A 15291-nucleotide genomic window follows, 5' to 3' on the forward strand; every position below is an offset into this window, starting at 1 on the left:
CACTGCAAAGTCAAGACAGCTAACATGACTGGAAAGCATATGGAACATCTGTTTGTTTCCATGGAGTTGGATAGGCAGCTGCAGCGCAACCATTTTGTTTAGATTTTTACGATGTACACAGTGCACTAAAAGTAAAAAAAAAAAAAAAAAAAAAAACCCCTCACTAAAAGGGCAGAGACAAGGTTATGGTCACCATATTTAACAATCTACTTCTCCCCCAATCATCCTAAAGAGCTACCCTCCACATCCCTTAACCATTAAAGGATTTAAGTCACAACGTCACACTGGTCTCAAAGCAACATTTAAAAGCTGGAAGGTTTGAAGAGAGCGATACCCTACATGAAACGGTAAAAATGCAAATTAGGAAAGAGAAAAACCAAGACCAAGTCACTTCCATTAATGCATTTTATTGCTTCAAGTCACAGAATTACACACTAGTCTAATGAGCCAAATTACAAGGATCATCCTGTAGAAGAGTCCTGGGAAGGGTCCTGGTCATAGCTACTTGAGTCAATAGACTGACCAGATAATTGACCCTGTAAGTCTCCTTGGACACGTGACACTACAGATGAAGTCATGGAGTCTGAGGGGTACTGAACTGAAGCAGGCACACCAGGAGATATTTGGCTGCCGATTGCGGAGCCAGCAGCAGCTTGAGCCAAGAGCTTAGTGGGTCTGAGCCCGACAAAGAAACTTGAGGTCTGAGAAGTAGACACAGGACTCTGAGGGGGAGAGTTGCCGAGAGGCACAGCCATGCCAGAAGCCTGAAACCCTTGTTTTTGAGGTGCCTGCGAGCCAGTTGAGGGGGATCCACTTGAAGCGGCATTGCAATTACAGGACACAGAAGGGGCACGATGGTTACAGGAATGAATCTTGAGGGGTGCACCACTAGAGGTACTTCCTGTCTGAGCAGGCACATAAAGATTAGAACCTGCCAGCTGAGTTCCAGCCACACTCTGAGAGTCTGATGAATACGGACCAGAAGAGCTTTGATCGCTTGTAGACTGGCTAGACAAACTGAGGGAAGACCCACGTTTGGCATATGCAGAAGACCCAGGACTAGACGGACTTGAGACATCTTGAGACGGCCTGGACAGGCCACTATATCCAACACTTCCTTGAGTGGAGGCGAACTGGCCAGTACTTGCTACAGAGGAAAGAGTAGGGAACCTACTGAGAGCCTTGGAGCCTTGAGATGGAGCACCACTCTGTAACACGACTGTACCAGAGGTCTGAAAACCTTGTGACCAACTAGGGGAAGATTGCCATTTAGATGGTTGGAGCCGCGACACTGAGGGTACACGTTGAGCAGCCAGACCATACACAGGCACTTTTGCACTGGGGGGCATAGGGTCATACAGGCTAGAGATACTTGGCAGCTGCAGAGTTGAAAGATCAGTGGAGGTGCTTCCTGTCTGCACAGGTGCATAGTTAGTAGAACCCTGTACCCAAGTGCCAGCACTGCTCTGGGAGCTTGGTGTATACTGACTGGAAGCACTTTGTCCACTGGTAGACTGACCAACACCTAGGGGTGAGGCAGGAAATTTGCCATATCCAGGACTATATAGTTTTGATGTACTTTGAGGTTGAACGGCCAAGCCACTATATTTCACTCTTGCGTCCTGAGCAGAGGCAAATTTGCTGGGACTTGCTGCTGAGGTAATGGAGAATCTACTGGGAACCTTAGAACCTTGAGGGGGAGAGCTACTGTCTGATGTCACCGCTCCAGAGGCCTGAAATCCTTGGGACCACCTAGAAGTAGACGGCTTCAACCAAGATGTCTGGGTCAGAGCAGAGGAACCACTTGGGACACCTTGACTGTAAACAGGCACTTTTGCATCCAAAGTAGGTGGTCCAGACAGAGCAGCAGTACCTTGCAGTTGGAGTAAGGAGCCATCAGTGGAGGTGCTTACAGGAACATAAGGACTAGAGTCTGGCAGCTGAGTGCCAGCCCTCCTCTGGGAGATTGGTGTATACTTCGTGTAAGAGCTCTGACCACTGGCAGATTGGCTAGAAACGTCAAGCAGGGAGGAACTAGGTTTGCCATATGCAGGGGACACAAGACTATACAGACTTGAAGCACTTTGAGACGGGTCTTGAGAGGGAGGGCTACTCTGTGATGCTCCTAAACCAGAGAACTGTAATCTAGTAGCAGAAGGCTGCCATTGTGATGGCTGGCCACTTTGAGCAGCTTGACTGTACACAGGCACTTTTGCAACCAAAGTAACTGGAGCTTTCTGGCTGATTGAACCTCCTGCAGAGGACAGTACAGGGGACCTACTAGGAGACCAAGAGCTACTCTGTGATGTACCTGATCCTTGTAATACTGCCGCACCAGAGGCCTGCAATCCTTGGCTCACAGAGGCTGAAGGCCGCCACTTCGGAGATACCCAGCTCGGAGAGGGAGAACCACTCTGAGTTGCTTGATAGTACTGGCTGGACATAGGCAATTTTTCACCCAAGGAAAGACCTGGAGCATACTGGCTAGATGTACCTTGACGTTGGGCAGACGGACCATAAATACCTCCCTGTACAGGTACATATTGATAGGAAGTTTTCAGCGGAGGGCCAACTGGGCTCCGGGAGCTTGATGTATAAGGACGGTTTGAGCTTTGACCACTGGTAGACTGGCTAAAAACTGGAGGTGCAGCTAGAAGCTTGACATACAATCCAGGGATATTCTTACTTCCAGTACTTTGAGACAGAGCAAGTGAGCCACTTGTACTTTTTCCAGGAACAACATTAGGGGCCACTTCTTCAAAAGGAATGCTTCCAGTTGCTGGAGCCGTCAACACAGAAGACTGGAGTCCCCGAGGAGAGAAGTGCTTGTGGATAGGCCAGTCCTGTTGAGGTTGAACATCCTGAGGAATCCAACCTAGAAGACAAATACAAAAAAAGGTTACAAAAAGTAGTAAAAGCAATCATCATAAGTTTAAACTACTACACCCACCTTCATATCCAAAAGCATACTTTAAAAAAGTCAGGAAGACCAACAAGTGGACCCTATAAACAAGGAACATAGGATCAACAAATCTTTGCACAACAAATCTTTGCACAACAAATCTTTGCACAACAAATCTTTGCACAACAAATCTTTGCACAACAAATCTTTGCACAACAAATCTTTGCACAACAAATCTTTGCACAACAAATCTTTGCACAACAAATCTTTGCACAACAAATCTTTGCACAACAAATCTTTGCACAACAAATCTTTGCACAACAAATCTTTGCACAACAAATCTTTGCACAACAAATCTTTGCACAACAAATCTTTGCACAACAAATCTTTGCACAACAAATGAGAACACATCATACTTGCTTTTAAACCAAAACTTACCTTCTCCAACCCAGATCCATAGCAGACAACACCATCATCCAAGCTACAAAGTGGAGAAACTACTCTGTTACTCCAAACTGAGACAGCTACAAACCTATGTATGTTGGTAAAAGGAGGCATTCGTCAATTATAAGCCTGTTTGACCAATCAGCTGACATGTCTAATTACATAAAATCATTTTCACCTGTGAAGACTTAGCTATTTATTAGATTACTGAATTTGCCAATAATTAAATCACCTGTCTCATCCATTTGTAGCCATTAAACTCTTCATAAGACCTGCACCTCAGACCATGTATGATGGTACTTAAAATGTATTAGAAAATTATATATATATATATATATATATATATATATATATATATATATATATATATATATATATATATATTTGAAGAACAGGGTGTCAGTATTGTATAATAACAAAATGAAACAATTTTCAGCTAAAGGCATTTCACCACTCTCTCTCTCTCTCTATATATTTATATATAAAATGTGTTTGAATACATGTGCACAAGTCATTATTGTTTTTTTTTTCAATACTGGGGTCTTTAAAATATACTATATTATTAAATACTTCATACTACTTCAGTTTAATTTACCCTATTTCATAAAGTGTCTGACTTTCATATGCTACATCTAACACCGCTAGTTTGAATACCACTGGAGACCTACTACTATTATTAATCCTGATGCTATGCTTAAGTGAACCTTGCCAATAAGTACACACACTTTCAGACTGTGCTTGTGTACCTACAGTGATTATGCATGACTATGAACAGTGGTCGCCATATGTTTCATTTCATGCATCAAAGAATATCCGAGTGTGCTACTGAGGGGCGATGTGTTGAAATGTTTAAACCATCAGGTTAACATGGGAGTGCTGCAATTACCCAAAACCACAGGTGTGTGTGTGAGAGAGAGAAAAAGAGAAGCATAATGGCCACTTTACACTCTCGGCTCAAAGCCAGATGAGGTGTGGGTTGACTTTTCCCCCCAACCAACAACTGCTGATTAATATTTATGGATCTTTAATCACAATAAGAGAGTTCTTTCTGTCCCCAAGAGCTTGGCAGAGTCACTCTGTCCGAAAAGCTCAAGGATCACATTAATTAAAGCAAGTGGACGTGATTGTGAATGGTGCATCCATCATCCCCGCACTCATTAAAGAAGTCACATATCCAGGATAAAAACTCAAATAAAGGCAGCAAAAACTGGCCTAATTTAACAACCTGCAATTAAAAGCAGTCGGATGAGCTCTTTAATGAGGGCACAGATTTACAGAGGATGGTATTACAAGCTAAATTATTGGTTTTGACTGACAAAGACATTAAAGAAAAACAGGAAGGCCAAGTTTTCATGATGCGCATCTGATCCAGGATACCCAATCACAAGTGAATGGCATTAAATATACGTTAAAAAAATACATATACTGACACATCCCAGAAAACAGTAAAGGATCACATACCCGACTAACCTTTCATTGTGTAAACAAACTAAATAACCTGCAATTTTAACGGAAAAAAAGCCCTTACATATACACGCGTCAGTCTTGGATTTTGTGCAGTGCCACTTTTATTGAAATTTGCTGCATTGGGATAGACATTTTAATTCTAAAGTTATTTGATTGGGCAAAAGATTTATGTCACAGCAGACATATTTAAGACACGTGTCAATACCCAGTGTTCATTTTCAATCTCGGGTGACCACTTGCAATCAAATCATCGCATACGGCTGTAAATACCAGGTATAAGCAAGATCTAATATATGTTAGTGCAAAAACAGATCACATAATGTCTTTATTGGATTTACAGCAAAGGATCAACATTGTTTTTGAAAATGAGAAACGTAATAAACTGCTAAATTGGATGGAATAAGTCTAATCCGAGTACTCCATTCCTGAGGTTAACTGTGAAGGTTACAGGCATATCAGCGATGTGATCCACGTTTTCTTCAGTGCTTGAGCTGCTTAGTTTTCTCCTTTCAGCACAGATGCCAGTTCGCCATTCTCCTTCAGCTCCTGTTTAACAACATGGACATTTCCCATTCGTTATGAAACACCTTTACAGTTTATCAACTATAGTTTTTGCACGTTCCGGTTTAGAGAGGGTCCTGACAGCACTGGCTCTCTTCATAGTGACTGTTAATTGTAGAGTTGCATCTGCCCTCTGCTGGAGTAAAACACTAACTGCAGTACTTCTACAGGCATATAGATATAGATATAGATATAGATATATATATATATATATATATATATATATATATATATATATATATATATATATATATATATATATATATATATATATATATATATATATATATTCAAAAGTGTTTTTTTTTTTTTTACTCCACAGGAGTAATTAAGACATAAGTTACACAAGTTCTGTAATAATAAATAAAGTATGTTAGGCAGCAGAACTGTTTTCAAAACAGTGTTGCCATCAGAATAATAGAAAACACTTGTGTTTCACTGTATTTTTGATTCAAATAAATTTAACCTTGGTGAACACTAACATTCAAAGGTGATCTCAAACCTCTAAATAGTAGTGTATACCAGATTCAGATTTGCTCTTTAAATCTAAAAAAACCAAAAAACATCTACAACTGTAAATGCTATATTACTCTATATTCCTGAAGTTATTTATTTGCATCCATTACAAATTAAGTAGTGCTGTCAAACGAACAAATTGCAATAATCACACCCACAAATTGTAGTTTACATATACACATATACACACACATATATATATATATATATATACACACACACACACACACACACATACACACACGTATTTAAGAAAAAAGAAAAGAATACAAATATATTAATATTCATCTAAAAATTATCAATAAATATATACACACATATCTAGATCTAGATATATAGATATCTATATACACACATACATATATACATATATATATATATATATATATATATATATATATACACATCTATATACATATATATATACATATAATAAATACACAAGAACCTTTTGGATGCGATTTATTGTTTGACAGCACTATAATTCAATATACTAAATGCATGCAGTTTGTAGAGCCTAATTATAAAAATCCTTCTTTATTATCTAAATGTTCAACACTTTTATGCGTTTCACCTTGACTATGTCCAGGCCTCCTATTAGGTCCCCTTTAACGTACAGTTGTGGGTACGTCGGCCAGTTGGAGTACGTCTTGAGTCCTTGTCTAACCTGCGATAACAATCAGAAGTGCAAGTTTTGGCTAAAAACACAACAAGCATACACTTTATTTAGGAACGTTCGTATAGCAAAAATAAAATGCTATTCTAAACATGACTTAAAAATGCTTAATCGTTCATTATTTCTCAGTATGGAGCTCACTAGGTTCTTGTAGATGCATTGGGAAGACAACATTCACCAAGAACGGAAACACAAACTTAAAACTGAAGGAACTCTCACCTCTTCATCTCCTAATATGTCAAACGTATCGTATTCAACTCTGAAACGAAAACAGGTTACTTTAAAAACATACATTTAGTCTTTCAGTAATTCCAAAAATATGTTAAGAACATTCTCCAAAAGAGAGCTGCATTAGTTAAATGACACTGTAAGTGTAGTTCCAGGAATCGTTATAAAAAAAAAAAATACAAAAAAAAGTATCTCACCCCGCGCTGTTCATTATTTCAAGTATCTGACGGCTGAATCCACATTTGGCAGCCTGAGTATTCACAAAGACATGAGTTAAGAGGGTGAAAATGCTAGAACATCTTTCACATCATGAAAGGCTGCAGTGAAGAGAAACCCTGCGCTTGAAAGCCAATCAGAGGAAGCAAGTTTTTAACTCCACCAAAACACACGCAGACTACTGGAGAAGCTCAAAGAACGGAGTACATAAGATACGAGCGGCTCCTCTGGGCCCAAACCAGCGCAGAACCAAACTTTCATTTAGAAACTTACAACTACAACCACCTACAAAAGATATTCTGAAGTGCGTCTCAATAACTAGGGGAGAAAGAGGAGGTAATAGAACAAGAGAGACAGAGAGAGAAGCCAGTCAGACGAGAGAAGAGAGAGGTCTCGTGGGGGAAGACTTTAAACTACTGCAAAGAATGTCTTTCATGTGTGAGTGTTAAAGATCAATACAGTTATGAGGAGAGAGGTGAGGGGTCTTTCTCCTCCATTAAAGAAAGAGAACGCAGCTCTATCAGCGCCAGAGCCGCCTGACATCGATTTCCAAGGCCGTTTTACCTCTGCATGGCTTCTTTTACTCTACCTTAAAGGGAAAGTTTACCCCAAAAATGATGTTTCTGTAACTATTTACTCACCTGTGTCATTTCAAACCCATTCGGTGGAACACAAAGGTAGAATAACTGCCACGAAATTACTTCATAAAATTATTTTCTAAAGATTTTTTTCTAAATGTACTTGAATTTACAATAATAATAATAATAATAATAATAATAATAATAATAATAATAATAATAATTTACCAATACATCTTCTATGAAAGGCAAATATTACAAATTATCTAATAAATTATAAAATGTATAAAATACATTAGTACTTTTTTTCTTGAGTAGAAAATAAAGATTGAAGGATTTAGCAAAATGGTAATTCAGTGGTATTATATAATGGTATAAAAATAAAAATCTATATATATCGACAGTATATATGTATATCTCTATCTCTCTATCTATATCTATCTATATCTATATATATCTATATATCTATATATATATATATATATATATATATATATATATATATATATATATATATATATATATATATATATATATATATATATATATATATATATATATATATATATATATATATATATATATATATATATATATATATATATATATAAAAAACATTTGTTATTTGTAATTCTATATATAAAAAATAAACGCTAATCCAAAACATTAATAAAACAATATCATAGTGAGAGTGTATACGTGTGTGTGTGTGTATTTTATATATATATATATATATATATATATATATATATATATATATATATATATATATATATATATATATATATATATATATATATATATATATATATATATATATATATATATATATATATATATATATATATATATATATATATATATGTGTGTGTGTGTGTGTGTGTGTTTAGTTTAAATTATTTTCTACTTTTGGAAGGCTTTCAATTTAGAAAGAATAAAACAAGCTAACCCATGCTATCCAGCCATTAGCGAAACAAACTAAAACTAAAACTTGTTATTTATTACATCTTCTATACGTCTGGAGCATGAGAGACAAGGTATGAAGTTGTTTTATGAAAAAGTGCTCCATTAGAAAAAAAAAAATAACAGCATATGGGTTTGAAAGAAACACAGGGGCAACGTAAGTGAAACTGAATTTTTTTGTGTGATTTATCCCTTTAACATCCCTTGCTTTCTCCCCACTTTTAAAACTGCGTTTCAGGAGAAAACAAAAACACGAGAGAAAAAAAAATATATATTTAAGTATTTAAGTTCACTCACCTCTTTATTGCCTTTCATGAAGAGCATGACGGGTGATTTATTGATTAGAGATTTCAGCCTGTCAGAAGAGAGGTTGTTTAAACAAGTCCAGTCGTACAGAGGGGCCGTTTGAGCGAGCGTGTATCTGTCTTTACCTGTTTTCCAGCGAGACGGTTTTGGGGAAAGTATTCTCAAGTTCTCCAGACTCGACCAGCTCCTGTGGAGGATATAAAATATATCTGAATCCGAACCCACTTTGAACTCGACTCACTCACACACACACACACACACACACTCCTTTCATAACTAACAGCTCCCTGCTGAGATATTTTACCTCTCTGTAAAGGTAAATTCACTATCTTAATGAGGAAGGGCCTGTAAGACTCTTGAGAGCAGAGAGAGGGGGGAAAGAGGATGGATGCTGGCTAATCTAGCCCTCCTCTCTCAGCAGGAGCACTCTGCTTGCTCTAAGCAGTATGAGCTCGCTGGGAATGTAGAGCAACATACAGCTAATAACAGCTAGCCGAGAACACACACGCCGACAAAAATCCCGGAACATGAAATCTTAAGATGATACGCATGGGATAAAAATGCAAAACATCAAGCGATGAAGAAATCTGTGTTTGGAAACATAGGGAACAATCCAAAAAAACCAAAACAAAAAAAACCCACACACACACTTATATTGAACACAACAATTTAGTTAAAGCTTCTTCTCGTATCTCATACCTTTACAATGTCCAGTCCTCCGATGAGTTCTCCGCTGACGTAGACTTGAGGATAAGTGGGCCAGTTGGAGTAGGTCTTGAGTCCCTGTCTGACCTCTTCATCCGAGAGAATGTCAAAGCTGCTGTAATGAACATTGTGGTCCTTCAAAATCTGAATAATCTGACGACTAAAACCTGCAACCAATGCAAAAATAAACATGCATTTAATATAAAATGCATTAAAGGCTAAAAAAAAAATATCATTAGCAGTAACTTTGTGTGTGTTTTTTTTAGCTTGCACTTATTAAAACACTCCAAAGAAACAATTTAAGATATTTAAATAAACTAAATTAATTTTATATTATTATTATTATTATTAGGTTTTTAAATTGTAAGGTATTTGCCTTTTAATAGGTTAAATTTGTGAGAGTTTTAAAAGGAAACAGAAATAAATGTTAATTTTAAAACAATTATATATTTTTTCTTTACTAACTACATAAAACATTATGAGAAAATTTATTTATATATATATATATATATATATATATATATATATATATATATATATATATATATATATATATATATATATAACAATGAAAAATAATTAAATATATATATATATATATATATATATATATATATATATATATATATATATATATATATATATATATATATATAACAACTGAAAAATAATTAAACGGACAATATATATATATATATATATATATATAATTTTTTTTTATATCAGTTAAAGTTTTAGTTATTGTGTAATGCTTTTTGTCCGTTTAATTATTTTTCAGTTGCTTGTTGTTATTAATTATTAATATTACTATCATTGTAGTAGTACATCATGTTAAATTCAATTACTACAAGAAATGTTGTCTTGGGAAAATAAAAACAATAAAAGTTTTATTTCTACTTGCCGAGTAAAATTTTTATGGTTTTAGTTTTACACTGACTTGTGTTATATATTTAATAGTAAAATATCAACTAAAATCCACGATCACAATTACTCATTTGTCCATTTATAGATTCTACGCAATATCTGGAAAAACAGCTGAAAGCCGGAACAGAATATCTTGATTTCTGAATTTTAAATAGCAGTTCTCTTCATATGGATGACTACAAGCCAAAAATGAGGAGATAAAAAACAGAAAGAGAGAGAGAGAGAGAGAGAGAGAGCGCGTGATATTAGATGGGAGGAGACAAAGAGAACAAGAAGCGAGAGAAACGGCGCACAAGGAGGAGGAATGAGCGAGAGAAAGAAACAAGATCAGGAGGGAAAGAGAGAAAGATGTGCAAGGTGATGTGTAGAGTCTGTGTAGCCCCTGCAGTAAAACACCCATTTTCATCTTGTGTGGCTCATGAGGGAATTCATTATAAAACAGCTCCAGGCGCCTCACTTGTGCTTATGCATTTGCTGGTATATTAGCCTGACTCTATCATAGCGGGCAAACAGGCGGGCAGCTGCTTTCTCTGGCTCCGGGCGAACTCCACCAGACATGCTGCATTGATTGCCGAGTTCTTTCCCCCTCTATGCCTGCACCTACAGGGGCCGAAGACCGCTCGCTCTGGCCGACTCCGCTCCAGGAGAGGGGCGAAGTTACAGCCTCGTTCCTCTTTTGAAGGACAACCCACTCAGAGCGAGAGAGGCTGAGAGCTCCGAATTGATGCACGGACCTTTAACCTTTTAATTTGACATGCATAACTGCTTTAGAGTTAGCGTTAGCGGACCACTTGATCATTTGGCTCGTATCGGAACAAAAGAGCGCGTTTACGTTTAGATGCACGCCACCGACAGGCATGGCTCGCTCTCTGTGCATTATTTCTTGATTTGGATATCGGCCAAGCGAATGAGAACATCAATAAGCTTCAGCATTATAATATCTCCGAGCCGGACCGACCCACTGACACCTAACGCGGCTTCAAATAACATCAACGGCGCCGAGCAACAGGTTCCGGGCTCAGAGACGAAGCGGCGTAAACTCCGAGGATCTTCTATTAATAAAGCAGAGCTGGAGGAGCTGGCAGCCGTTGAAAGCCCAACATCACGTTTGAGATTAGAGTTCAATATCGTTTTTATTTTGATCTCAGGATGGCAAACGCCAGCCTTCCCCCAGACCTTCCTCTTTACACAGCCAAAACGTCAAGCGCTAAACTGCGCCTCAGTCCATGACGAAATATGCACTTTGAACCATCAAAAGTGTTTGGTTTTGAATGGGCGAAATTAATACGAGGATGTTTTCCAACGCCAAGCCACACATCCGTGACATGAGGAGGAAGTGTTAGTAGGAAGAAAAGAAAAAAAAAAAAAAAAAAAAAAAGCACGCCGGGAAATCAGCGAATCAAACGGAAATAAACAAGATCAAGCTGACAGCCTAAAGTTAAACAAACTAAAGACTAAAACGCTATCAAGTGATTAAGCTGTCACTGTCAGGATTTAATAAGCATGACTTTGACTCACAAAAGCATGTTTCTTTTGTAGAGCGACTGCAGATCAACCGATGTTTGATTAACAAAAGCGCTTGTTCGCGCTTTGAATCTACCAGCAGCCCCGTCAACAGAACATGCCCTTTCCGAAAGTAAACGCAGACCCTTTTCACACACACTGCGATGATGCGTTCCGGTTATTAAAGAAATGGTTTACCCAAAAACGAAAATTCTGTCATCATTTACTCACCCTCGAGTCAAACAGTAGTTGTTTCAAATCTGTATGAATTTCTTTGTTCCTCCGAACACAAAGGAAAGTTTGCAACCAGGCCGTTTTGGGTCACCGTTGACTTTTTTTTTTCCCCTACTATAATTCAACGGTGACCCAAAACAGACTGGTGGCAAACTTTCTTCAAAATATCTTCCTTTGAAATTCATACAGATTTGGACTTGCTCGAGGGTGAGTAAACTACGACAGAATTTGTTTATTTTTGCGTGAACCATTCCTTTAACGTCAAAAATCAAGCAAAGTTTTGTATATTTTCATTTAAAAAGAACATCAGTGCATTTTACATTATATAAATAAAACTAGTTCCACTGAGTGTGTGATTCTAATGCAATAAGTGAATAAATGTGCATTAGCAACGAAACGATCATGGGTTGGATTTCCTGGAAATGGATTAACTATGTAATAAAATGTACACCTTGAACGCAAGTCGCCTTGGTGGAAAAAAAAAGATTATTGTAAATGTATTTAGTTAATTATGTTTGCCTGCATGTCATGTGACCATTAAAACGTCGACGCAAATGTAAGTTAAACTTTTAAAATATTAATTTCAAATCTCAGCTGGTCTTTTCCAAATAAATACATACATAAGTTTGTGAATCCCTGCCATACAAAGATGCCAAAAGATGCATCGTTTCGTGAAAACGGCGATGCAACGCCACAAAAAAGGAACTACCGTTGATTGCACTGGGAGCTATTTATATACTTGTTTTTCCAATCAGTAGAAACTTTGGGTCAAACCGAGTCAGACTGGATTGAACCTGGAATATAGCGTGCATCTCACTTAAAGACGTAAAGCACTTCTCTCAACCTTGATTCGTCTCACTCCATCGCCGACGGTTGCTCCAACTAACCCGCTGACCCCGTGTTAATTTATGCGAGCGAGCGTATACATGTGTTTACCACAGCGAGGCTCCTGGGGCGATCCCTTCATGAAGAGCATGCAGGGTGCGGCGTTGATCAGCCTCTTCAGTCTCTCGTTGAGATCCTCTTTAGGGACGTCCCCCGCCCTGGCAGCCCCGCCCCCACCGGACCCCAGCCGCTGCACCTTATTGGTCAGCTCTGGGGCATGCGCACCATCCAACCTGTCAATCTTCTCACCGCCCTAAGGGTTGTCGGTAAACAAATAAATAAATAAAAAACACTCAAGAGTGAGTAGTGATAGATTGAGAGGGAGGAAAAAAAACAGCATTAATTTTTTAGGATGCTTGCCAGTTTGTTTAGATTGTTTGCAGGGAGAGAGAGAAAACAGGCCGCAGGCTCTCCTGGTTCTTTGACATGTTACGCCAAGAGAGGGAAAGTCTTGCCAAGCCGTGTGTTTGTTTAACCTCCGATTATTTCTCAGTTGCTTGATTCTAACACGAGGAGATTTTGCAGCTCACATTACTTGATCGTTAAACTCAACCTTCCCAACAGGCTCCGTTTTTCTAACCTCGCCTCCCTCTGCTAAATAAACACAAAACACTATCGCAGCACACCTAACATAAATAAAAGCTGTGTGTACAGAAAAACGCAATCTGGCATAGATCAGCATGCTTTACGAAACATAAAGAACGCAGTGTAGTGAACTTCACTTTATATGAAAAAGAATTCAATTACCTTTTTGATGCATTTAGCTGGTCTTAAAGTTATTCTGCACGGGCGTATCGTTCTATCGTTTTTGTTTGCACAATGTTTTATTCAAATGTTTTAACTTTTTCTGCTTCTGAAACAACTTTTCTGACGATGTGACTAAGGCCGTGTGGGCCGGGAAATCTAATATTAAATCAATTATATTATAACCTAGCATTCACAATCCGGTCAAATTCAAACGAAAATAATCGATAACTTATGCCGCATATTTTTTTAAATATATTTTTCATATTTTTCAATGTTTCGTGAAAGCCTTTTCACATTTCTGCTTTGCGAAGGTAACAGCAAAATATTTAAAAAAAATTTAATTAACAAAAGTAAATGCTTGACTAAATAATTCATGCAAGTACTTCTCCTAAAAATGCTTTACATTTCTGCTTATAAAACCCCAGAGAGGTTTTTTGTGGTAATTAATGTTAATTAATGTTTGTGGTAATTAATGTTATGCCAATAACGCTGTAGATAGCTTATCAACTATTGAACGTAACATTCTGCAAGCAAATCAGAGCAAGAAAATGAAATTACCCAAGGAAAAAATACACTATCGATCCCATTGCATTAGAACGATCAAAAGATTTAAACTTCAAAGCATATGCATACAGAATACAGAAACGAAAAAGATTCAACAATGACCAAAAATTACAATAATAATAATAATATTTATACAAAAACATCAAAAAGTGAGCATACATTCAAAAGAAATGTTTCCTCAGCAGCAAATCAGCATAAGATTAATTGCTGAAGGATCATGTGACCTTGAAGACCGGAGTGATGATGTTCAAAATTCAGTTTTGCGTCACAGGAATAAATTCAATTTTTAAATATATTAAAAATATAAGCTTTTGCAATTGTGTTGATATTATTTCGCAATATAATTTTTGATCAAATAAATTTGTCTTTGTGTGAACAGCACACTTTTTTCAAAAACATTAAAAAGCTTTACGCGCTCCAAACTCTTAAAAGACTTAATTCATGCAAATCATTAACGGTCTACATACCCTATGAGCGCAAGCACATGCATAAAGCTTGCCACAGAGCACCGTCACAAGTAATGATTATGAGCTAACAGTAAGGAGGCTGCATTAACATTTTAATAATGTATCGATGCACCAGTGGTTTTTTTGTTTTAGGGTTTAAAGTCCACATGCAACCGATTTTACTTATTGTATCGTGACACACTTTAGAGAGAAACAGAATATTGAATGTGGAAAACAGGGCACCGCTTGTTTTTTCTGGATGTATTAAAGTAGGTGTTGGAGCGGTGTAGTTTAGGATCATGCCCAAGCCGTCAAACTGATGTCTGCAGAGAAGGCCCATTGTTTTAGACGGCAGGAGCATTTTCAAATTACAAAGGCTAACAATTTTTTTTTGTGGACTGACTTGCACGGATGACTTGTCCGCCC

At 37.4% G+C, this 15291-nt stretch overlaps 2 protein-coding genes across 2 annotated transcripts in view; both read right to left on the bottom strand.

The window, feature by feature from the left end:
* Positions 1-391: 391 nt before the first annotated feature.
* On the bottom strand, positions 392-3478 carry zgc:111868 (uncharacterized protein LOC556628 homolog). The gene is made up of 3 exons (XM_043254398.1): positions 3341-3478; positions 2951-3003; positions 392-2875 (listed from the first exon to the last, which is right to left on the bottom strand). Exons 1-3 carry the CDS (start codon positions 3376-3378, stop codon positions 462-464), a joined length of 2505 nt encoding a protein of 834 aa, XP_043110333.1. The 5' UTR covers positions 3379-3478; the 3' UTR covers positions 392-461.
* A 1413-nt stretch (positions 3479-4891) lies between these two features.
* glrx3 (glutaredoxin 3) overlaps positions 4892-15291 on the bottom strand; it is a 14859-nt gene continuing 4459 nt past the window's right edge. Inside the window, exons 4-11 of the mRNA XM_043254445.1 lie at positions 13160-13361; positions 9557-9729; positions 8983-9044; positions 8849-8906; positions 6992-7044; positions 6786-6825; positions 6465-6557; positions 4892-5359 (exon numbers count right to left, since the gene is read on the bottom strand). Coding sequence (XP_043110380.1) covers positions 5309-5359; positions 6465-6557; positions 6786-6825; positions 6992-7044; positions 8849-8906; positions 8983-9044; positions 9557-9729; positions 13160-13361 — 732 coding nt within the window. The 3' untranslated portion in view covers positions 4892-5308. The remainder of the gene's footprint in view (positions 5360-6464; positions 6558-6785; positions 6826-6991; positions 7045-8848; positions 8907-8982; positions 9045-9556; positions 9730-13159; positions 13362-15291) is intronic.

The sequence above is a fragment of the Puntigrus tetrazona genome, chromosome 12 (assembly GCF_018831695.1).
Source record: "Puntigrus tetrazona isolate hp1 chromosome 12, ASM1883169v1, whole genome shotgun sequence".
NCBI lineage: Eukaryota > Metazoa > Chordata > Actinopteri > Cypriniformes > Cyprinidae > Puntigrus > Puntigrus tetrazona.

Coding starts and splice junctions, on each gene's coding strand:
- zgc:111868 (XM_043254398.1), bottom strand. CDS start 3,378: ATGATGGTGTTGTCTGCTATGGATCTGGGTTGGAGAAG. Junction 3,004..3,340: donor ATGGATCTGGGTTGGAGAAG/GTAAGTTTTGGT, acceptor CCTTGTTTATAG/GGTCCACTTGTTGGTCTTCC. Junction 2,876..2,950: donor GTATGCTTTTGGATATGAAG/GTGGGTGTAGTA, acceptor TTTGTCTTCTAG/GTTGGATTCCTCAGGATGTT.